Source organism: Macaca nemestrina, chromosome 5 (assembly GCF_043159975.1).
Source record: "Macaca nemestrina isolate mMacNem1 chromosome 5, mMacNem.hap1, whole genome shotgun sequence".
Classification (NCBI taxonomy): Eukaryota; Metazoa; Chordata; class Mammalia; order Primates; family Cercopithecidae; genus Macaca; species Macaca nemestrina.
The window spans coordinates 49,571,114-49,597,109 of NC_092129.1; the positions used below are offsets into that span (position 1 = coordinate 49,571,114).

General features: G+C 36.7%; 1 protein-coding gene across 10 annotated transcripts in view; it reads left to right on the top strand.

Annotated features, from left to right (window-relative positions):
- The window catches only part of LOC105465799 (utrophin), a 579,736-nt gene that overhangs the window by 346,059 nt on the left and 207,681 nt on the right, over window positions 1-25,996 (top strand). The window contains exon 1 of one of the 10 annotated variants that reach the window (XM_071096563.1): window positions 25,342-25,796. The exons of the other annotated variants lie outside the window; for them this stretch is intronic. Within the exon in view, the coding sequence (XP_070952664.1) occupies window positions 25,746-25,796 (51 nt within the window). The 5' untranslated portion in view covers window positions 25,342-25,745. Of the gene's footprint in view, window positions 1-25,341; window positions 25,797-25,996 lie in introns of those variants that run through there. 10 annotated transcript variants of the gene reach the window in all.

Consider the following 25,996-nt stretch of genomic DNA (forward strand, 5'->3'; position numbering starts at 1 on the left):
TAAAATCTTCAGTTATTTGTGGTTTCCTTTTTTTTTTTTTTTTTTTTTTGAGACAGGGTCTTACTGTGTCACCCAGGCTGAAGTCCAGCAGCATGATCTGGGCTCACTGCAGCCTTGACCTCCTGGGCTTAAGCGATCCTTCCACCTCAGCCTCCTGAATAACTGGGACTATAGGTGTGCGCCACCACACCTGGCTAATTTCTGTATTTTTTAGTAGAGATGACATTACACCATTTGGCCAGGCTGGTCTTTAATTCCTGACTTCAAGTGATCTGCCCGCCTCAGCCTCCCAAAGTTCTGGGATTACAGGCATGAGCCATCATGGTCAGCCTAGGCACCCTGCTGACTTAAAAAAAAATTAATAATTCACATTATTAAAATATCTAAACCTAGTTATTTTCTTTGGCTGTGACAGGTTAGAAAATTATTATTTTTTTAAATATATGAATGTGATGACTTTTGACACTGTATTCGGGCGTTTATAATTTGTATGTATGAATTTTAAGTACCCTAGAATTGAGTGTAATAGTGATAATATTTTTAAAACTGGAAATTTTTAAGATATAGTATGTTGTAAATTATTAATAAATGTTTCTATTCCATCGAACTATAAGCTGTCATAATTTGTTTCATACTTTCTTATGCTTGTAATTAGAGAAAATGTGGGACATATACACCATGGAGTACTATGCAGCCATCAAAAAGGATGAGTTCATGTCCTTCGAAGGGACATGGATGAAGCTGGAAACCATCATTCTCAGCAAACTAACACAGGAACAGAAAATCAAACACTGCATGTTCTCACTCGTAAGTGAGAGTTGAACAATGAGAATACATGGACACAGGGAGGGGAACGGCACACACCGGGGCCTATCAGAGTGTGGGGGGCTAGAGGAGGTAGAGCATTAGGAGAAATACCTAATGTAGATGATGGGTTGATAGGCACAACAAACCACGATGGCACGTATATCCCTATGATACAAACCTGCACATTCTGCACATGTATCCTAGAATTTAAAGTATAATAAAAAAAATAGTTTTAAACTGGTTTATCTAAGAAAGTTTTTCTTTGATAATGAAGATAACAAAGAAAATAGATTTTAGCAGCAGAAGTATTCTTTTCTTCATATTTCCAGACATTTTAATACATATTTCCAGACATTTTAATCTTTATAACTCACTCCAGTGCTATAAATTGAGATTATAGTTGCTTGCAGTATAGGATTTACATCCTCCTTATTTTTTCTTCATTCATTCTCTCTTTCTTGAGCTCTCATTCTCTCTCTCACTGGTCTTGTGAAAGAACATGATTGGATTTCTGCTTTGAGCTATCTTTAAGTTTGATTCCAAACTGTAACAGAGTAACCTTGAGGTTTTTTATTTTATTTTATTTTATTTTATTATTTTTTTTTTATGGTAACTATTTTGTAATGAAGTGGTTGAAGTCTTCCTTCCTTCCTTCCTTCCTTCCTTCCTTCCTTCCTTCCTTCCTTCCTTCCTTCCTTCCTTCCTTCCTCTTTCCTTCTTTTCTTTCTTCCTTTCCTTTCCTTTCCTTTCCCTTTCTCCTTTCCTTTCCCGGCTCACCTCCCCTCCCTTGCACTCCCCTCCCCTCCCCTCCGCTCCCCTCCCCTCTCCTCTCCTCTCCTTCTGACCGAGTCTTCCTTGACACCCAGTCTCAAGTACAGTGGTGTGATCTTGGCTCACTGCAACCTCTGCTGTATAGGCTCAGGCTATTCTCCTGCCTCAGCCTCTCAAGCAGCTGAGACCACAGGTGCATGCCACCACACCTGGCTAATTTCTTGTATTTTTGGTAGAGACAGGGTCTTGCCATGTGGCCAGGCTGCTTCCAAACTCCTGAGCTCAAGCCATCTAACTGCCTCATCCCTCCAAAGTGCTGGGATTACAGGCATGAGCCACTGCACCCAGTCAAGTGCGTCTTGATTTCTATCATATTGTGATGTTCAGAATCTAATGTAGTTATGTGGCCCTTAGATTACTCTGCCCTGTACTATCTTCTTTATTATTTTACATTCATTTATACTTCTAAATTATAAAATAAAATTATAGTTTAATATAAACTATATATAAATCTAATATAGACGTTTACACTATGAAATAATGCACGTTTCTTGAAAGAGCAACTGTAGTAGTATACAGATGTTATAACATGAAATATCTCCTGCCCTGTGGTTCTTCACTTCCTAAGTACCACACCCAGAATAACCACTGTTTCTTATACAGCTTTCTAGAACATTTTATGTATGTATATACAAGCACTTGTATTCACATGCACGTTGTTTAAAAAAAAAAAAAAAAAAGAAATGGTGTTTTTCTGTACATGGCATATGTTTCAATATCTTGCCTTTTCCCCTCCACCCTAATTGACATTGGCTAATGATGTAACTAATTTCTGCTTTTCTGTTTGCTTTGGCAGCCAGGGAGCTCCAGGCTCATTTACACTTGCTGGGAGCCCTGTGCTCAATTATAGTTGCTACCATAGCCTCCGCTTTCTGATTTAATTTTCTTCTTTTTCTGAATTTTTAAAAAAATCTTTTAAAAAAGTTTTATTATGGCTTCTTTATGTGAGCCTTTTAAACAACTTGAGTGAATAGGAAGATTCAGGAATTACGGCTCATAGAAGAGATATATTTAACCTTATGCATCAGACATTGTTAGACACTACGCTGTATTTGTATAACTTTAGTGTCTGGAAGCTCTAGATAGCAAGATAATATTTAGGAAATATTCTTTTCCACCATGTTAGTTAATTCTGAAATACTCCAAATGGTTAATATAGTTTATAAACTCAGAAAAGCTTTTTATCTAATGAGAGCACTGTTTTAAAAAACCACTAATGATTTTCTAGTTGAAACATTTGAAACAATTTTGAAGTACAGGGGACTTTTCTTTAAAACAGTGCTCATTATACTGGGAAGACAAGCTCTTGCGCATCTGTCATCCTTGTTGATGTATTCACACTGTTTTTATTCTTTGAAATATATTTAAATAGAAAAAATAGTTCATGTTTTTTGTCATTCTTTCAGACCACAGTGTTTTGTTTTGAATGTGGTGAAACTGGTTTTGTTACTCTTGGGACTGCTTATCTCTAGGGCCTGGATGCTTCCTTTAAATAGGGATTCGGAGGTAGTAAATCACTAGAATTGTTATTTAACAGTCAGAAATTTTGTTTAACAGTCAAAAAATTTTGTCTAACACTCAAAAATTTTGTTTAACAGTCAAGAAGTCACTTAACGTAGGTCTGTCATAGGTCTGTCTTTGTCACTGTATGTAGAATTTCATAGTAGTACAACATCCGTTTTCTTAGCAAAGAGTTAGGTCTGGGATATATCTGTTTGGAAAATTGCATCAGAATTGATTTTCAATTAATCAAAGTTACTAAATGGTGCTCTGAGTTACCAGTGGTATTTAAAATTAATTTTGGAAGTTGCTCATGTACTTTATGTGTGTTTTCTTTTTCTTGTATGATAGAATGGTATATATTAAGTTGTAGTTATTGCTTATGATCCTTTTAGAAGGCAATGGGGCTACTCAGGAGGCTGAGGTGGGAGGATCGCTTGAGGCCAGGAATTCAAGACCAGCATGAGCAACATAACGAGACCCCCATCTCTAAGACACTTTTTAAAAAAATTAGTCAGGCATGGCTCATGCCTGTAGTCCCAGCTACTCGGGTGGCCGAGGTGGGAGGATTGCCCAGGAATTCAAGGCTGCAGTGAGCTATGATCTTGCCACTGCACTCCAGCCTAAGGGACAGAATGAGACTTTGTTTCTAAAAAATAAAATAAAATAATAAAAATAAAAGAAAAGGAAGGCAATGATGTTCTGCATCAATGACAACAGCATGGGCATTGCCAAGATCATGGATGACCTTACTGCTTACCTCTCCCTAAATTTTACATAATTTCATCTTCCTGTCCATTGTACAATGACAATACTCTCCTTGAAGTGTCCTCTCCTCTGGATTTATCATATACTCTTAGTTTTGTTGCTACATTTGGCCATTTTTTTTCACTAAAACGTGAAAAAAACAAAGAAAAAATTCTTTGTTCACTTTCCTTTGCTCCGTGCTTAACTGATTTTCCAGATTTCTGTCTTTAAATCTCTTTCATTTTCACTGGATGTACTATTCCCAGGCTTCTGTAATGATCTGTTTGCTAATGACTCCCAAATCTTTGTCTCCATCCCGTAACTGTCTCCTGAGCTCTAAACTATTATATGCAACTGCTCACAGGACATACAAGTTTGTGATTCAACCGACCCTTTAAAACTCAAATCTGTTTCCCTTAGTATATTCCCTTGTTTGTTCATCTTGCTCAGTTACTCAAGCCAGAAATTTAGGTATCATTCTCGAATACTTTGTTTCTATTCCTTTCCACACCCCATCAATCAATGAATGCACAGTCTTATTGCTTCTTACTTTTTTTTTTCTCATCTTATTGCCTTTATTTTCAGCATTTTTTTGAATCTTGAAGCTGTATCAACAGACAAGGTGATCTGTGTTGTGTTAGGGCTGTCTGCACGGTGTTGCTGTGGGAGTTTCTATGTGGAAGAGGGGCATTAACAAAGCTTTGAGATGCTAAAGCAGGCTTTCCAGGGAAGGGCATCTGCAGATAATTCTGAAGAATGTATTGATAGTATCCTGGCCATAGGGCCATGAGGCATTATCAGGGGCAGGAGAGAGGGAGGCTATTCCCAGGAAAGGCTCCAGCATGTGCCAGAGATTATGCAGACAACATTAAGATTTCAAAAAATGGCTCAATGAACAAAGTGTTTTTGGTTTTGAGAGTGAGAGAGAGAGAGAGATTGAGAGAGAGAGAGAGAGAGAGAGAGTGAGAGAGACAGAGAGAAACCAAGGGATCATGATAGTTATAGTCAAATAGAGGAAGGATTATCTTTTGAAAATGTGTTAGTTCTGTGATATAAGAGGAAGCTAAGACGTATCATGGAAACATCTCCCCCTCCACCTTAATATCAATAAGAAGTTGTGGAATCTAATGTTAATGAGATATAGTTCCCCATTGTGTCAGATGCTCAAAGATAAATCAGAATATACTTATCAAGTATATTATAAATGGAATTGAATTATTGTAAAGAGTAGATTAGAGAGGACAACCAAAGTCCAATCCTAAACATGATACATTAAGTGTATCCCTTAGTATAATACCAAAGAACCCCAAAAGCTTTACAGTGTCTAAACTCTATTTTACATCTTCCTCAGCTGGTATCATACATTTAATTTATATATTTCTATACTAAGATCATGAACTTACACCTTATTGAGAAATTGCAAGAAAAAAATGTGTTAAGTTTTTATCCCTTAAAGAGTATCTTACAACTTACAGATCTGAGCAGGGAGGTATATAATCAGGAGTACAGTTTATATTTGTTTGTTCAAAGCTCTGGTCTCCTGAAAATTGCTATGTAAAAGCTTGTTTTAACAACTGTTATTATTAGGGGTTTGTATAAAAGTCTGCCAACTTGGTCCCAATATTTATACTATAAATTAAAATGTTTTGAAAAGAACTACTTCTCAACTGTGATCATTGTTTTTGAAATCTATAATATACTAATTTTTAATTTTTGCAGTTGAAATAGATTTTAATGCCAGCTGTCTTTTGGTTATCGGTTTCATTGAAAGACCAGAAGTCCTTGAACAAAGAGTATTTATTTCAGATTAATAAGTAAATAGAGTGAAATAAAATGTTTTTTTTCCTTTGGAATTGAGGAAGATCAGTTATTAATAATACAAACTGTGCACTAGATTGTATCTTAGGGTTCCTAAGTCATTCTCACCAATGATAATAACTCTGAACCCAAGAGTATCTGAGACAGTTCTCAATTAGTTTAGAAAGTTTATTTTGCCAAGGTTAAGGATGCACCCATGACACAGCCTCAGGAGGTCCTGAGGACATGTACCCAAGGTAGTTGGGTTACAGCTTGCTTTTATACATTTTAGGGAGACATAATACATCAGTCAATACATGTAAGATTTACATTGGTTCGATCTGGAAGGGTGGGACAACTCAAAATGGAGGGACGGGTGCTTCCAGGTCATAGGTAGATTTGGAAATTTTCTGATTGTCAATTGGTTGAAAGATTATTCAAAGTAGAAAAGAATGTCTGGGTTACAGTAAGGAGTTGTGAAGACTAAGGTTTTATCCTGCAGAGGAAGCCTCCAAGTAGCAGACTTCAGAGAGAACAGATTACGGATGTTTCATGTCAAACTTGAAGTCTGTGTTGATGTTAATGCTGGAGGGGTATAATGAGGCATGTTGACCCCCTCTTCCATCTTGGCTTGAACTAGTTTTTCAGGTTAACTCTGGAATGCCCTTGGTCGAGAGGATTGGTCCATTCAGATGGTTGGCAGGGGCATGTAGAGTTTTATTTTGGGTTTACATAACCCATTATGGAAATGATTCCTTGGCCCTAAGGTAATTATAGATTCTGGATGCCATGCTTATATTAAGTAAGATAGCAAAATGCTACTTTTAGAGTTTGAGTTTATCTTATGCTTTCAAAATTCAATTGGGTAGAACTCAGTTATTAAGGAAAAAATACTCAAGACCCGAATAATATTGCCATGAATGAAGCAGTTGATTAGTGATTGGTTGACTTTATGTTTTTTGGTTCACAGAAATATTGCTGAGGAATCTTGACAAAGGCAATGCAAGTGTTTACATGAATATAAAATTAGCAACTATATTTAGCTATAATTAAAATCTAGTATGGTATGTAAAACCTGTTTGTCTTTGACTAGAACTTATTCCAAATTAATGAGATCTCAAATGGGGCATAGAGTGTATGTCCCTTTTTGAAAAGATGATGATATTTTCTTTATTACTGTCTGTGTTTGGACTGGCCAATTTTGACCCAGTTAAAAAGCTGCAAAAGTGTGGTCTGTACTTCTCTTTTTATTATGACTAATTTTCCTTTAATTTAGACTACTTGTATAAATACCCAGTATTATGAGCCAGAAAAATTAACAGGTGTGGGTTTAATATGTAGTATGGGTCCACAGAATTTACGCTCATTGTATAAAGCCTAATTTTTTGTCTTAGTTGCCCTAGTCATATTTAGATCTTATTTCAAACCATTTCTTTTTCATTTTCTGCTGATCTGATTTCATTCTCACCTTAATATCTTTTTGTGTGTGTGTTTGCAATCTTTTGTTTTCCTAACTCTAATCCCAAGAGGCAAAAGTAATACATTTTGAGGAATTTTTGAGAAGTTTTCTGCTTGCCTTCCCCTTGTTCAGATAAGTTGTGCTGCAAATGGCTCCGTTCCTCCTGTTTTGTACTAGTGACAGGAGAGTTCGTCTAGAGATAAAATGTCACAAATCTGCGAACCTCCACTACTCTCTCAGGGGACTATACAATGTCAGGTTTTCTTATCTATTTAATTTGAAATGCCTTCTTTATTTTGGGGAAATTACAAAACAGTGACACAATCTTCCGAACCCAAGGAGGAGATTTTCTTTTCCCAGTAGGGTAGTTGTTTTATTTTGAATATATAATCTCCCCTAGAATTGAGGGAATAAATATTGGTATGGTTTTTTTAATATTGATTTCCCTGGGTAGATTATATTTATGACTGTAAAACGTGTTATTGGATGTGCTTCTCAAATAGATTTTACATAATCAGAGAAATTTTGACCGTGAGCCTAATTTAATACTTTTTTGTTCCTTCTGAGTTTACATAAACTTTTTGCTTTTCCATGGAGTCTATCAGAATCCCAAATCCTCTTTTTCAGTCTTCCTTTCATCATGATCTTCAGGATATTTTTCCTGGAGTTATTATTATTATTTTATAGTATCTATATAGCTACTATTTTATAGTAGTATCTACTATTTTATAGTAGATTGTCCTGGAAAACGTATTGGTGCATGAGAGAAAAGTTCAAAGCTAAACTTAAAGGTTCTGGGTAGTCAACAGCTCATGTCTCTATCAGAAGATGATGGAGACTAGAAAGTAACATACGTGAATGGTTATTTTAAAACTAGAGAAAGAGTCATGGAAGTTGGTAAGGGCCACTTTAAAGGTGAAAGTTTAGATTTTGGTTTATCAGAGAGGAATGGAAACTAATGTATTTTAAGGAGACTATAAATATCCAAAGTGTAAGTTAAGGTTTAAAATATTGCATTTGAGTAAAACAAGAAGAAAAGAGTTTAACTTTTTCCAGTAAGAGAGTAGGTTGTATTGGATAGTTATGATGTTCAGATTTTTGTTTATTTTGTAAATAATTTTGTTTTGTTAAAAATTTGTGTTAATTGGGCTGGGTACGGTGGTTCATGCCTGTAATCCCAGCACTTTGGGAGGCCGTGGCAGGTGGATCACCTGAGGTCAGGAGTTCAAGACCAGCCTGGCCAACATGATGAAACCCCATCTCTACTAAAAATACAAAAATTAGCCGGGTGTGGTGGCAGGCACCTGTAATCCCAGCTACTCGGGAGGCTGAGGCAGCAGAATCACATGAACCCAGGAGGTGGAGGTTACAATAAGCCCAGACCACGCCATTGCACTCCAGCCTGGGCAACGAGAATGAAACACCATCTGAAAAAAAAAAAAAAAAAAAAAGTGTTAATTTTGCTGAGGTGGTCCTGAGACCGGATCAATAATTGCACCACTATATTCTTCTAGAAATATGCACATGTGTTTTTAAAAATTGTTTTACCTACACAATTGAGTTCATGATGTTTGTGTCATGTCACATTTGTAATGCAGTTAATTATTTTTGTCATCTTCCTGAAAAAGGCAAAAGCAATGGGAAATTTTTCTTCTTAATGTTGAGTCATTTATGACTAATTTGTATTTACCTTTGCAAAGCAGGGAAATATGTGAATAAGAGGCATGGATCCACAATTGCTAAAGCAAATCAATACATGTGAAGGAAAAGTAAAACCCTATGTAGACCTATGTAGAAACCTTATACACAGAACTAAATGCTTGTTAAGTAAAAATTCTTAATCTTTCTCCCCTTATGCCATTTTAAATTAACTCTAAAATTAATATTGGAAAAGTCTCCCTGATTTGTTCAAATGGCTGATGCTTACATGTTATTTTGGATCCAGACATGCAAAATATAAGAGCTTCATACATAGGTTCAATACTTTTCTAAACTGAATTAGCATTTTTGAATAAAATACCAGGGTATTCAAAATGAATGCTTTTTATCTGACTCATTAAGTAGTAAAAATAAATACTTTATTACACATGTAATATGATTTAGTTTTACAAACTGTTAATATCATAATAATCTCAAGAAGTTCTAAAAATGGAGATAATTATGATAATCATAAAATATAAAGTATATGGAATTATATATTTGGCTATATATTAGTCATACATTTTTAGGGCCTAATTTATATGCTTTCCCCTGGCAGTGTTTCAGTAACATTTTTCCAGTGTTTTTCTAAAAAATAAACTGTATCATTTTGTAATTCTTAGTTTGTCAGAGAAACCAATTTTATCTCAACTTCATTAAAGAGTAATAATAAATTTGAATATAGTTGATATAAGACTTACCAGTACCAAAATGGAGTGGTTTATGTCAAGCAGTAACAAAATGGAGCCAGGAGGCCATGAAGTAAGGGAGCTCACACATGTATGCCTACGATGGAACTTATCCCAAGAAATTCCTCAGAACCATAGTATTCCAGATAAGCTGCTTGCACAAGGAAATTTGCATAACAAGAACTGCTTTCACCAATGAGCTAATGTGGATTCCTGTAACAAGCTCCTGGAACCGGTGGTCTTTGTTTCAAAACAGTTCATGTGGACTTTTTTTCTTTCAAATCTTCCCCTTGCTTCAGCCTCTTTGCATGCACCTGTGGTCAGCCATAGCAAGCATAACCCAAATTGCAGTTTCTTGCTATTCTCAAGAAACTGTTTGTTGTGGTGAGTTGGTCCCTCTATTGTTTATTTTAGGCTGAGATTAGCATAGAGTTTTGTAAAGTCCTGGAGTTTTATCCATGCCGGGGATTAAATTGGATTCTATTCCCAAGTAATTTTTGTTCTTGAGGACACTCTGAGGAATTATTTGTGTCTGCCTTAATTGTCAAAAATAATTTTGTTTATTCAGTTCAATAGAATTGTACCTTTAAAAATAGTTATAGTCCTTAGATACTGTTTTGTTATAAAGTATTCTGTTTTGAAGATGTCTTTAAACTTACTGACTTCAAAGATAACTTCTGCATTATTCCTTGGGCTTTCCTCTTAGTTCAATTTAGAAGGAACAGAGAAACACAAACATTTAGGCAAATAATGGAAAAGGATTCACATCATAAATTGATACTTTTCAAAATTAACAAGGTAGCAAATATATGGGTGATGTTAGTTTTTTGATTAATAACAAGAGACAGAATCTGAAGGGTTAAGAGGAAACATATAAGAATCTGAAAAAATAAAAGGAGCTGGAGAAGACACCCTTAAAGGTGATGATCAAGAAATCTGTGTTGTATAACGGGGCTGTTGGGGCTCAAGGAGAACAAATTTTAAAAGGGGCCGGAGGTATGGAGAAAGCTGTGTTGGTGATGCGAGTATTATGGGCTCCTCAAAGCGTGGTTCTGACTGGCAAAAAGTGGGAGGTCAGAGCAGAGTTGGCTGCTTGTAATTGGAGTGGGGGAGAAAGCAACTCTTTAAAAAAATTTATGTCAAAATGGTATTCAGTGGTCCATCACATTGAATCAACACACCTTTATTGAAAACATATTATTTAGCACACACTCTCGGGGTTCATTTCTTTTATTCTCTGAACTTGAAATCCTTTTCTTGTTGATCTTTCATATGGGTCACTAAACCGATTCTATTTTACCTGATTAAATAAATGGTAACAAGGCCTAGGTCTACTCCTTCGATTTTACTGTATACTTACTTAACAGTTCACTTTGTCAGACTTCTACCCCCTCTACAAGATTAAGAAAATTAGTGGTTACAGTGTCATGCAGTTCTATTTGGCTGGAAAAGTTATTGAGGCATGTTTTTCCACCTTTTTAAACTTGATTTATTTATTAGAAGTATTCCCTTAAGTGTATGATGAGTCAACGTTGCTTTTGCCTGATTCCAGTAAAGTCAAAGCATTATTTAATTTAAAATGTGTGCATGTTAATTTCCTTTCTTAGCATTTAATTGGAGACTTTTTTCCACAGTTAGCTCACCAACATGTTACTAGGTTCCTCTGTGTGGCTGTCTGCTATTTGAACAGACAAGCAACTAATTAGAATAACAGAACAACATGACTGTCATTCCTCCATTCTTACAGGTTATTTTTAAAAAGAGATTTTGCTTAAAAAGAGAAAATACATATTATATTAAGGAAATATAAGATCCATACTCTCCTTGAGACATTTTTTTCACTTCACCATGCCAACATTCCTTTATTCCCTATCATAATACCCATCAAGAAATGGGAGGTTTTCCTAAGTAAGGAAAACCTCTCACACATAAAAATTCAAACTGGGAAAGCAAATGTATCAGGGGGTGGCTTTTAATTTGACAAAAGATCTCCTACATTACAGAAGAATTTTCTGAAGATTACTTTATGTAGACAACTCCCTCAGTGTACCGAAAATCAAAGAATGTTCTACATTTTAAATACCTTTTAAAATGGGCACACCTGTTCCTAATATTCTTATGTAAATGGACCTATTTACATGTGAGACCAAATGTGGTGGGTAAATGAAAACCAATGTGTGAGTTACTCAAGTTTTGTTAATGATGTTAGAGAAATAGTCAAAATAGCTCAGTCTGCTCTTGCTATACTATTTTGTCCAGCCAATCTCTCATCCTCCCTTCATCCTAATTCCAAAACAGAGGGTAGGAGTAAAAGCAAAATCTTATTCCAAAAAACACACACTGGAAAAAAAGAAAACTCTATTGGATAATACTCAGTTTGGGATTTGTTTTTTCCTGTCTAGTTCTTAGAACCCTTAGAATTGAGATAATTCACTGTTTGTCACTCAAGTAGGTTTTGAGTGAACTGATATATTTTATAGGATCCTTAAAGCCCATACGATTTATACTGGTCATTTCTGTCAATTGTGAATCTGCTCATACTTGTTCTTCATGAAACTATGGAATAATTGTTCATGTATTTTTGTGTGTTAACCTAAAAAGAAACTTAGGCTCTCCAGAGCAGAGGAGTTTATTTGAAAATAGCAGAGGATTGCAACCCAGAAAATGTGTGCTGTGCCCAATCACAGGCACGTCAAAAAGGTTGGGACCAAAGGGAGACTTTTAAAGACAAAGAGAAGAAGTCGTCATAAACTGTTTGTTAAACCAGAAAGATCATTGGTTACAAGGGCTTACTCTAAGAGTTGACGACAAATCATTGTTAAAGACATCGTTACTAGACAGGTGTCCTTGTGCAAGCTGCTAATCTGGAGCTTTGCAGTCTAGGGGAATTTCCTTGCTATAAGTCCTGTTACAGGCAAATATGCAGTAAATGCAGGAATGTCTACTATAAGGCCTTTACAGGCATTTGTGAGTGAGGGCTCCCCCTTCATGGCCTTCCAACTCCATGTGCTAGGGTTTGACATAATTTATTCCATTTTGGTATCTAAAACTTTCACACATGGATAGTTCAGAATGGAAGCTCCTGCAAAATAATACTTAATATATATATTTTTTTCATGGTATCTAGTACCTGTGCCACATAGTGAATGCCTGAATAAAGGACCACATATATTACAGTTGTTAGATTTTCTTAGGGACCCTATTGTTTAAATGACTTATAATAAGCACTTACTATGTGATGATAAACACTATGCTATTTATGTCACCTAAACTTCTCACTTAACATTAACACAACTCTACACAGTTTGGAATATTACTGAAATAATCACTTTATAGCTAAGAGAGTAGAGTACATATGGGTTAACCTCTTGCCCAAGGTCAGACAGTGAGTTGACTTGAGTCTTCCCATGTTGTCACTGATGCATCTTCTCCTTCACTAGCTCTCGTTCCCATTTATCCCTTCAGTAATATAAAGAAACTACAGCCTTTCATTCCCAATAGAGTGAATATATACCACTCATTCGTTATCTTTCAATTATAGTGCAAGGGCGAGCAGTTTACCCTAATATCCATTTCTCGTTTGGTTGGGAAATTCACCGACAGAGCAGAAAAGCACAGTGGGGAGAAACCTCAGGGGAAACATTTACAACTTTGAGAGAAACTCTATTTTTGTTTTAATGTTAAAATTTAACTTTTAATCCCTTTGTAGTGTGGGAAATGATAAATCTTCTACCTCATTTCACAAGAGGGCAGCACTTTCTTTTAAAATTTAAAGTATGACCCAAAAAATACAATCAAATTAATGTTTTCCATCATAAAGTTAAGCTTGAATGATTTACAGGAAGATGGGAGCCTCTCTGTCCTGGGGGAAATTTATGAGTTAAAATGAGTACAGATCTGCAGGGTAACTTGGGATCCTTAGAAAATGGAACGATGGATTAAAATCAAGCCCTAGAATTTTTGACTTGCAATTTGAATTGGAGATTATTATGGTAACTTTGTAAATGTGTAAAAGTCTTTCAAGATCATGTCTTTCTCTTCTATTATGGCAAAACATGCAGAGTGAATCATTTTAATATATTCACATTGTTTTACTCTTGTCAAATAAGTATTTATTGAGCAATGGTTTTATGTGTAGGATTCTATAGGTTATTTGAGGGACAAATAAATTTAACTTTTTTCTTAATTATTTAACTCTCAAAGAACTTAACTCCCTTAGGGTGACAAGGAAGGGAAAGCACATTGCCAAAACAACCTGTAAACAAGCCAAGGCAACATGTAAATAAGGTACAGGGTAACAGTACAGCATAATGGAGATGGCCGATTTGGATAGGAAATCGTTGAATTAGGATTATAATGCAGGGCTTTGAGTAGAAGGTAGAAATTGAATTGGACCTCAATGGATGGGTAAAATTTGAATAGATGAAAAAAAAACCATGAGGAGGATATTATTTAAGAAAATAGAATCCTGTCAACAGAGAAAAAGTACAAAGTTCATCAGGGCATGCTAGGAAAGTCTGTTGTTCAGAACATTGTAGGAATGATGCCTGGTATGTAGGATAAGGCTGTATTGTGGCACCTTGAAAGTTAGGAATTAGGGCTGCATTCTCCAATACCATTGCCGCTAGTTGTACGTGACTATTTACATTTGAATGAATTAAAATTAAAATCAAATGTTATTTCCCCAGTCACATCATTAACCACATTTCAGATGTTTAATAGCCATCCTACTATTGAACAACACAAAGATGGAATATTTTCATTATCACAGAAAGTTCTGTTGGAAGCACTGGATCACAGTTTAGTTATTTTGGGGTTGGAATATGGAGAATCATTAAAGAAACAGGGAATGATATGATAATATAAAGAATGTTTGAATTTTACTTTGTTTTAATTTAAACAGGGAATGATATGATAATATAAAGAATGTTTGAATTTCATTTTATTTAATTTATTTATTTATTTTTTTGAGATGGAGTCTCGCTCTGTCACCCAGGCTGGAGTGCAGTGGCACAATCTCGGCTCACTGCAAACTCTGCCTCCCAGGTTCATGCCATTCTCCTGCCTCAGCCTCCCGAGTAGCTGGGATTATAGGTGCCCGCCACCACGCCTGGCTAAATTTTTCTGTATTATTACTAGAGACGGGGTTTCACCATGTTAGCCAGAATGGTCTTGATCTCCTGACCTCGTGATCTGCCCACCTCGGCCTCCCAAAGTGCTGTGATAACAGGTCTGAGCCACGGCACCCAGCCGAATGTTTGAATTTTAAATCTGTAAGCCAGGAACTTAAAGGGAACTTCTTTTTTTTTTTAATCTTTTTTTAAATGTTAAGTGTTTTCTATGAAGCAAAAACAGAACTTGTCAGGTATAAACATTTTGTATAAGTGTTCTAAAAACTGTCATATTTAATTTTGATTTTAAATTAACTACTAGTATACTAACATTAATGAGGAAATAGAAGGTGAGCTAAAAGAAGTAACTTTTTCATTAGTTTTCGAGCTCAGATTTGTTGTGCAGCATACAGAACTTGAGAATACAGAGAGAATGGAGTCAGGAATTATGGCGTGAAGAAATCCTATGAGGAGATGTATTAGCTCATTTTCATGCTGCTGATAAAGACAGACATACCCAAGACTGGGTAACTTATTTTAAAAAAAAAAGGTTTAATGGACTCACAGTTCCACATGGCTGTGGAGGTCTCATAATAATGGCTGGAGGCAAAGGAGAAACAAAGGCACATCTTACATGGTGGCAGGCAAGAGAGCTTGTACAGAAGAACTTCCCTTTATAAAACCATCAGATCTCATCAGACTTATTCACTATCACGAGAACAGCATGGCAAGGACCCACCCTCACGATTTAATTACCTCCCACCAAGTCTCTCCCATAGCACGTGGGAATTATGGGAGCTACAATTCAAGTTGAGATTTGGGTGGGGACACAGTCAAACCATATCAGGAGGTGAAAGATAAGTGAAGCAAGAAATATGAAAAAATATTAAGATATTTTGATATTTAAGTAGTGTGTATATGTGGGTATATTAATTGGTGATTCCAAGTTGTTTTAAAGTTTAAAAGTTGTTTGAGATGTTATGTATGAGAAAATTTAGTAATTCAATAATGATTTTTCATTGTCTACTATATGTTACAGACTGTTATAATTTCTGGGGCTACATCAATGAATAAAATAACATTGCTATTTAGCATTCATAATAAAAGTAGCATTGCTATTTTAGGAATGGCTTCACTGATGTGATGAATATTTTATTATTCAATGTGGCTTTTAATAATTACTGGTCATAGGCCAGGCGCAGTGGCTCACGCCTGTAATCCCAGCACTTTAGGAGGCCAAGGTGGGCGGATTATGAGGTCAAGGGTTCAAGACCAGCCTGGCCAACATGGTGAAACCCCGTCTGTACTAAAAATACAAAAGTTAGCTGTGTATGGTGGCACAAGCCTGTAATCCCAGCTACTCAGGAGGCTGAGGCAGGAGAATTGCTTGAACCCAGGAGGCAGAGGTTGCAGTGAGCCCAGATCACACCACTGCACTCCAGCCTGGGTGACAGAGTCTCGCTCTGTCTCAAATAATAATAATAATAACAACAATAATAATAATTACTGGTCATTGATAAATTTTCATGTAATCTGTTTATATTTTATTTTAAATTTTTGTTAATAATAGTGTTAACAAGTTTTCATTGTAGTAAAAAATGAAGAAATATTTTAAAATATCATACACTCAGCTTCTCTCAAAATATTAGGTTTGTGCAAAAGTAATCATGTTTTTTGCTGTTAAACCAACATAAACAATATACTATAATAATATATTTTTAGAGTTTTTATCAATTTTTTTTGAAATATATGAAAACTGGTGGAACCCTCACCTCTGAAAAAGTCAATGCAGGTATTCCTGGTATACATATAATAATAAGAAAGTCTTAATTGTCCTGTAACTAAAACTATCTAACTCTCAATAAATTTTTGTTGAAACAAATGCACAATTATGTAGTACTAGTCAGTGTCTTTCTTGATAAGAGTGTTTGCTCAAGTGTTAGAGGAACATTCTACACAGAAAATCAAGGTTCAGACAAGAGTTCCAGGGTCAAGCAGCTAGATAAGTGTCATAAAGGAAATCATGACACAGGTCTTTTGATTTCAAGAGTGTTATTCTTTCTTATTTATCCCATGAAATATATATTATAGGGCCAGGATGAAATAATACAGATAAGTCATCTAGTTTACATGTAACATCAATGAATATTTTCTCATACGATTAAAAAGTTTTCTTTATTGCTTTTCAGACTATCATGGTCGTAGAATGATCTGACTCAATTTTTAGTGAAGAAGTTATGTTCTGATGACTTAAGTTCTTATCATCCTGAACTATATATAGTCTTTTCTATACCAATGTGTAGTGTTGTCAATTTGCGTGTTGCAAATATCTTCTTCCAGTTTTTGTCTTGCCTTTTTATTTTCTTTACAATATTTTATTTCAATAGGTTTTTGGGGGACAAGTGGTGTTTGGCTACATGAATAAGTTCTTTAGTGGGGATTTCTGAGATTTTGGTGCACCCATCATCCGAGCAGTGTACTCTGTATCTAGTGTGTAGTCTTTTATCCCTCACCTCCCTCCCGCCCTTTTCCCTGAGTCCCCACGGTGTTGTACTTGTAAAGGCTCTATTACTTCCTAATTGTTCCGTATTCCGATTTTAAAGTTAAAACAATCTCCAGATCAAATTCTAGATGGAAATTGTACTTTAAATTCCTTGGTTTAGCAATTTCAAATGCAAAGCTTGAGATGACCAGACATTGCAAAGTCCCTCCTACTGTGGCTTAACTTATCCCTAAACAAGAACGTGGCTGATGTCAGTCTCAGATGGTGCTTCACCTGTGGAGGTTCATTTCTTTTAGTATTTTGTTACAGTAACCTTCATGGCACATAAAGCCTTCTGTCTCTGAACCTGACAAGCAGGGTCCAGGGAATAAGACTTAATCACTATCACAAGAACATCACAGGAAAGACCTGCCCTCATGATTAAATTATAATTTTCTTTTTCACTTCTGCAATTTAGATCCATGAACGAAGGTGCTATTCGTATTGCAGCATCTCTTTAGACACTAGTAGACTCTGGCGCTTTCACTCTGCCACAGTCTAGGTGGGATCACTTAAACCTACTTGAAAAATAAAGCGATGCTTCCATTGCCTGGAAAAATCAGGCCAGACATTCATTTTCAAGTGTTAACAATGGATTTTTATAAACATTCCAAAAAACTTTAGACCCTAGTATCACAGTATTAGATGACAATAGGGATACTCGTTTCCTTGGGAAGAGAATAGCTTGAGTTATATAATACCTGTTTAGACACAAAGTTGTCCTTTAAGTAAGCAGGAGTTACTAGTTATAAAGTAACTTATGAGAACAAAAAGGCTTTGTTCTATGTGTCCCTTGAGAAAAGCTTACCATTGACCAGCCCACTGCTGCAGAAGGCTTGTTTCTATTGAGTGCTGGTTTAGTAGAGTGTTAGACCATCTGGCACGTCAAAACTTCTGAAACTTTTAGAGGCAAAAATAATTGTCTCCAGCAGCATTAGCTTTCAAATGTAATGATGCCACCCTTTTTGGAATAGGTATCTACCCAGGAAGATAAATGTGTTTTACTTGGGTATTTTCCATCTATTGATTTAATTTTGTGTGAAAATAGTAACACAGGCTGCGGTGAAATTTTCACACAGTATAAAAGATTTAACATTGAAATGTTCCATTCTAGACACTCAGCTCTCCAGTCCCTCCCTCGGAGGTCGTCACTATTGCTATATTATAGATCTTCACAAAAATATTATCTATACCTCATAGATTGTACCTGGACATAACTACATAACTATATCACTCCCCCCCTTTTAGGCATATACATAGGATATGCATTTGCATACATAGTAGAGATTATTTGCTCTTAGAAATTGTCTCCCTCTTGGTTGGGTGCAGTGGCTCACACCTGCAATCCCAGCACTTTGGGAGGCTGAGGCGGGCAAATCATGAGGTCAGGAGATCAAGACCATCCTGGATAACACAGTGAAACCCCGTCTCTACTAAAAAATAGAAAAAATTAGCTGGGCGTGGTGGTGGGTGCCTGTAGTCCCAGCTACTTGGGAGGCTGAGACAGGAGAATGCTGTGAACCCGGGAAGTGGAGCTTGCAGTGAGCAGAGGTCACGCCACCGCACTCCAGCCTGGGCGACAGAGCGAGACTCCGTCTCAAAAAAAAAGAAAAAAGAAATTATCTCCCTCTTTTCCATAGTTGCACAGCATTTCATTATGTGAGTCTGCCATAACTTATTTGCCCAGTTACCTTTTCATGGACATAAAGATTGTTTTCAGCTCAATAAGTCAAGTAGGACTTATTGAGCATCCTTGTACATATGTCTATACACATGTTTGCAAATTCCTAGTGATAGAATTTCTGAGTTAAAGGTTATATGCATTTTAATATTTGATGGGCATTATTAAATTATCCCCTACCCTCAAATTTGGCAGATTCTAATAATCTCTAGGAAATTTAATGGCTTAACATAAAGGAAATCTTCATTTTGTAGTGAGCCTACTGATTTCCATGTAAGCTGCATAATACATTGTGTTACCTGTCTATGTAGAACTCATTGCACAGAGCAAACATCTGAAGGAAGAGAGATAAAGGTACAGAAAGTAAATATGACTAGAGGGGAAAAAAAAGGATGATTGTGGTGTATGACTTTTTGTGAGAAACCATACTTGTAAGTGTGAGTGGTTCATGTGGTTAAGTATTGACTGGTTATTGGTGATATTAGTGAAGATGGATCATGATTAGGGAGTTGAAGTAGGTTTAGAGTGTGATTTTGCAGAGAATCCAGAATGGGTTCCTAAGTAAGAAGATGACAGGGACTTGGTTCAGAGTTGAAGCAGTAACTCCACAATGAATGGATTAGCTTCCAAGCATGAGAGAAATCCCACTGCTTAGTATTATACACAAAAATATAGCTGATTGCATGGGGTTAGTTTGAACTTCCTCTGTGTTTGCCCACTGTTCAGTTCCTTAAATATGTATTCAGATTATAGGAACAATGCCCTCCTGGGGAAAGTACCAGTTTTTTACCTGTGACTGAAAACAGCGCTTTCAATTTTGATTTGTTTTGACATTTTAGTTGCTGTTATTAAAATTTGTATTTTAATTTTGGCTTTAATTTTCTAAATCTGCATAGCTGAAAAAAACTGGAGAAACCTTTATGAAACCTTTTGAAAACCTTTAAAAGCCTTCTTCCCAGAGCCCTGTGGATTTAGTTGCATATCCTACAGGCTTGTCAGTAGACATCTGGAATTTGAGACTTGGCCTCCTGAGATTGTTTCCCTCTTGTCTGATGCTGCAAATTTTTTAGGAAGTATATGGTTTGGAAGCATTAACTTGTCTTGGCATTATTTTTAGTCACCTAATAAAGTGCTGTCTGAATTATTAAATATTTAGAAGGTTGCTGAAGGCTGGCTCCAGCATCTGGTTGGCTAATTCAGAAGCAAATCAGCTGATATTTCTCTTCCTGAACCCGTACCCCACCCACCCATTCCCCTGAAGAAGAAAAAGCTCTTTGTGCCTCTTTAAATGTCTGTTGGAATCTTCTGGTTATGTGTTATAGAAAATATGCTAAGTATTGAATCTTTTTCTTATGAATCCTAATTTTTATTTCTCTATGACAACCTGTAAAATTATCAAAGTAGATGGCATTATATTGAAGAGACAAACATTAAAAATAATTCTTTGTGTACAAAGCATAGCGCCTGAACTTCCTGGGATAAAAGGAGAGTTTTCCCTTTCATCAGGGGACTCAGGCCTCTATCCTTAGACTGAACTTTTTGCCCCTTAGGGCTGTATATTACCTTAAATAGCTACCAGCTGACACACTTCACTGCTGGCTGATGTTGATTTGAAAGCCGAAATGTATGGAGTGATCTCTCCCTAATGGAACTTCAGTGGTAGAAGACAATGAGTTGAAAACTCAGATCACAATTAGGGTCTTGAAGCTATTTTATTTTTGAGTTATAAATCCCAAGTTAGAAGGGTTATGAAAAGGATAATTGTGTATATTTCTTTCACAAGAAATAAGCTGGATCTTTTTTTAAGGCAGAATGGGCTTACAACAAATAAACTTTTCTCCCCATGCCAGAAGCTCCTCATTTTAGTAATGAATAAGCCATGATGTAGCAATTTATGTGTAATCACCTATTGACCTTCCATATGCTTCACTTTAGAGACTCCTAAGAAGCTTTTCTTTTCTTTTCTTTTCTTTTCTTTTCTTTTCTTTTTGTCCTTTGTATTTGCCAATATAAAGAGAAACCTGTTAGAATTTACATAGAAAACATATTTGATCTTTACAGTTTTAAAAATTGTGTTTAGTGGGAAGGGTGCCTTAAGATCCACTATAGGAGTAAGATGTAAAGTTCTTATTTGCCTGAACCGTAAAGAATATTTTATTGCCTTAATAAAATTACTAAATAGGTCATCTTTTAACAAATTGTATGAAATATAGTTTTTAAGTACAAAAAGTTTGTAAATTGTCCTACCCTTTGAAAGTTATTGGCAAAGCCATACACATAGCTCTCTTCATTTTGGCATTGGAATGTGCTTTTTATTGAGCAATTTAGATATAGATTTTATTGAGTCCATTGTTGAATTTTCCTGTGCTTCTCTGTGGTTCTGGAACCTTTTTGCTTTCTCATGAAACTCTGTGTCTATGTTTGAAATATGATTTATTTAGCTAGAGATTCCTGGGTTATTCAGTGTTGATCTGTTATAGGGATTGGTAGTGTCAAGCATATTCCACCTACTGAGGATTAGTGAATAATTTATTTGCACATTGGCTTAAATTGGGAAAATGTCAACTACTTCAAATGTCATCATCTAATTTATTAAGTCTCTCTGGTGATGTATTGCTTTCACTGGGCATCTATTTTTTGTTTTAATAACTACAAGATTACAAGTGATAGTGTATCAAAGAGTTGGTTGGTAAAAAAGGACTGTGGAAATGTAGGTATATTACCAAGATGATATTTTGTGTACTGACTTTAAACTAAGAAAGTACTCTTTTTTTTTTTTTTTTGAGACAAGGTCTCACCACTCTGGTTGCCCCTGCTGGAGTGCAGTGGCATGATCTTGGCTAACTGCAGCTTTGACCTCCTGGGCTCAGGTGACTCTCCCACCTCAGACTCCCAAGTAGCTGGGATTATCGCCACAGGCCACTACATCTGGGTAATGGAAAGTACACTCTATCTTATAGATATCAGCCACAAATTCGTGATGAAATGTGCTCACTTTTATTAAAGCAACTCACTTTTATTAAAGCAACTATCAGTTATCAAAGAGTGCAATACTTTTGAGTAGTTATTAAATATTTAGCTATTTGAATTTCACAGAATGACTTTGGATATTTACATGGATAATCTGTTTGCCTTTAACACTTAAAAAACAACGTTTTTAGTTGCTTTCTTGTGTTTTCGTGAGAGTATAGTTACCCTGTAATTAAAACTAGTTAAGAATTTAAAAAAAAATTCTTTCGAATGATCCCATGTTCTTTTTTTTTTTTTTTTTTTTGAGACGGAGTCTCGCTCTGTCGCCCAGGCTGGAGTGCAGTGGTGCGATCTCGGCTCACTGCAAGCTCCGCCTCCCGGGTTCACGCCATTCTCCTGCCTCAGCCTCCCGAGTATCTGGGACTACAGGCGCCCACAACCGCGCCCGGCTAATTTTTTGTATTTTTAGTAGAGACGGGGTTTCACCGTGGTCTCGATCTCCTGACCTTGTGATCCGCCCGCCTCGTCCTCCCAAAGTGCTGGGATTACAGGCGTGAGCCACCGCGCCCGGCCGATCCCATGTTCTTTTGATGATCCATTTTTGAATATGGATCCACTGAGTTTTGTACTCTTTCTTGTAAAGAGGCTGCCATCAGCTGGGTGTAGTGGCTTATGCCTGTAATCCCAGCACTTTGGAAGGCCGAGCCGGGTGGATCACCTGAGGTTAGGAGTTCGAGACCAGCCTGACGAACATGCAGAAACCCTGTCTCTACTAAAAATACAAAATTAGCCGGGCGTGGTGGCGCATGCCTGTCATCCCAGCTACTCGGGTGGCTGAGGCAGGAGAATTGCTTGAACCCGGGAGGTGGAGGTTGCGGTGAGCTGAGGTCGCGCCATTGCACTCCAGCCTGGGCAACAAGAGTGAAACTCCATCTCAAAAAAAAAGAGGCTGCCATCGTAGCTAGATTTGTCAATATCTTAGTTTTTGTTGCTGTATAACTGTATATAAGGGAGTTTTCGTTAAGTGTCTTCGTTTCTACCTTAGCAGAGGATGTCAGTTCTACGAAGGTAGCTGATACAGAGGCAACAACTTCTGGATATTATACTCTCGAATTCCATGGGAGAACATACTCTTGTTCCTTTCTCCTGTCCAGGACCCAGGTGCTTACCAGGCTGATAAAAGTTCCCTTGCTCTTATCTTTTGGGAAGAAGGCCTAATACAAAGGATATTCTTTCTTTTCCCTCATCTTTATGCCTTGGGTTTAGCCTTGGATGTGGATACAAGATATTTGGGGCTCTAATAATAACATATCATTCTTGTCTTGTTGTAAGAGCCCTTTAAACAGAAAAGGGTCTACTTTAGAGAAAGACTATGATATTCCCTGTTGTTCCACAGAGTTTTTGTTTAATTTACCCTTCTGATCTGTGCATGGGGGAATGGAATGGCGTGTTTGCACATGTCTCTGATCCCAGCCATCCAGCACCCTGGGTGGTAGCTGGAAGTTTGCCCAGCTGAGAAAGATTGTTCTTTTTCTCTCCCTCTTTTATTTATTTATTTGTGTGTGTGTGTGTGTGTGTGTGGTGGTGGTGATGGTGATGGTGCTTCTGGTTTCTTTTGTCTTGTATTTATGTAAAAAGTTTATTTGCTGCTCTTGAAAGATCTCAGCATGTGGCCCTAGAGTCTTTACACACCAAGTACCCTGTGGCCACTTTCCCTGTAAGTTTCTTCACCACAGTTCTGATGGTTGGTCTTCATGCGGGTGTCAGTGCTGTTTTGATCCAAACTGTAGATTATTTTTACTTGTGAATTTCTGAATAACCATTAGATTAACACATTTGTTTTTGAAATCGAATGTGCGTTGAGGTGAAACATGTTCTGCTAGAAAGCTCATAAAGCCATTTTTCCCCTGGGGACATGCAGGTTTTTATGAAAAAATAATGAAAATATTTTAAAAGCTTGTTAAAATTTGTATAGATGGGCATATGTAAAACACATGCTATTTAAATACTGATGAAAATAAGTTAGGAATGAAATGGAAAGAAAAATGATTTGCAAATCCAAAAAATAATAACAACATTATATATTGTTCCCTGATTGGTTTTCAGTTTTTCTGGTGTTAAATGGAATCTCTTACTACCCATGATTAAATGAGTGCTAACAGTATTGATATTTAAGCAACTCATTAGCCCTTTAGGAGATGCATATTCCAATTTCAGCGTTTTTTCCCATTTTGGTCTATGCCCTGATGCAAAAAAGTAAACTTACTTGTATTAAAATTTACATTATTCTATTTGTGATAGTGTCACCATTATAAGCACTGCATCTTTATGATGAAATTCTGCATACAACTAGAGAAACGTGTTTCAAATGGACATTTCTGTTATACTTTGTTGGTATACTGTACAGCTATGTAATGCAAAAGCAAAATCACATTTGCCTTGGAATGATATCCATAATATCACTACAAAGAATTTATAATTTGGATTGGAGTTTTTTTTTTTAAAGTGATGACACTTAAAACTTTGTGGAAGATGGTATTTCTTTGAGTGTCAGTAGTAATTTAACATCAAAATGGAAGACAAATTCAATGTAGTTATTACTTATATTTTGAGTACAGTAGTTTCTCTCATTAAGTTTATGTCAGAAACAAGTAAATTCCCTGTAAGAAAACAGTCTGAATGACTTTCAGTGGCATCAAAGAGATCAAAACACTTTAAAAGTATTTTCTTCGTCAGTTTCCTGCTAACACCTTTTTGAAAAGTAAAATTAATCAACGCGTATTTCCTTTTGTGATTTGTGCTGTTTTGTACATTCACTCCCCTTTCTTTTCATGGGTTGGCTCCCAACTGGAACATGGAACCTGTGATCCATTCAAGATTGAGACAATGTAAGAGATAGAGAACTGACTTTTGGGGCAGGCAGGCCTCCAGGAAGTGGGAGTGAGCTTTCACTTCAAACTGTGTGAGGGGTGGTGGAAAGGGAGGATGCTGATTAAAATAATAAACAACTGCTGGAAAGAGAAGTTGATTACCACACTGCTGTCAGATCAGCCAGGGGAGCTGCCAGAGCCCACTGAGGCTACTCTCCCCTGCCACAAAGCCGGCAGAAGGGACTAGGAGATTTACTGCAAGAGCTTTTCTCTGGACAGACAGAACACCTTTTAAAACAACTTTAGTTCTGTTGCATTGACAGCATCCCTTAGGCCAGGCTGACCTAGGGAAATGGACTGAAAATAGCTTGGTGGTTACCATAGCAACCCAGGCTGCTGGTATCTGGGAGAGTGAGAACCAGTGGCCTCTTGTCCTGTGTTTTGGTGTTTCTTCAGCTAAGAGTACACTCCTCCTTCGAACTCTACACAAGTCATGCTCTTTGAAAACTGGCTCTTTACCCAGGATTTTTTTTTTTTTTTTTTCATTCTGAAATCAGTCTGAATGGAGGAAGTTGGTAATACTTGGCTTTTTTTTTTTTTCTTCTTCTCTCATGCAAGTTTCCAGGATATAGCTTCTTTTTTTGCTGTGTGTAATTGAGACCAAACTCTAAGCTTGGGGCCCAGGAGAGAACAGTTGTGGCCTGCAGGTCATTAGTGAGGTGAGCAGAAGGGAATCCTGGGCTTCCCAGAGAAAGAGGAGACCATGCCAGCCTCGTGGAGCACAGCTACCAGGAAATACAGAAGCAGGTCTATTCCTTGCGAACTCCGAAGTCCATGAAAAAACGGACCCACAGTGGGGTGGCTAAAATGTCCCAGCGCAAGCTGCTGCCGCTGCTGATGGACCATAGCTCAAGGGCAAGGCTTGTAAAGGATTTTACAAAGGATTTTAAAGTATAGCAGAAAAGATACGGTGTTTAGAAGTTAAACGCTGTTGTCTGAAGGAAGTTTGCCAGAAAGATGTAGGCTTCAAGGGCTACTGGACAATGATTGGTCTGAACTTCAACTTACGGGAACTGCTGACAAAATTTGAAAAGGTATGCAGAAAGCAAACTTCATGAATGTACTTTTTTCCTTTCTTTCTTGCCTTTTATTTTTCACTACACATTTAGATAACAGCTATTCTATTGACTCTTTGGTGGTTTAGTGTAATTTATAAAGAATATTTGATTTTGCTCTCTCCTTTAAATATGCTTTTCAAGTAAAGGGCTAATTAGCAATTATTTCCTTTCGTCAG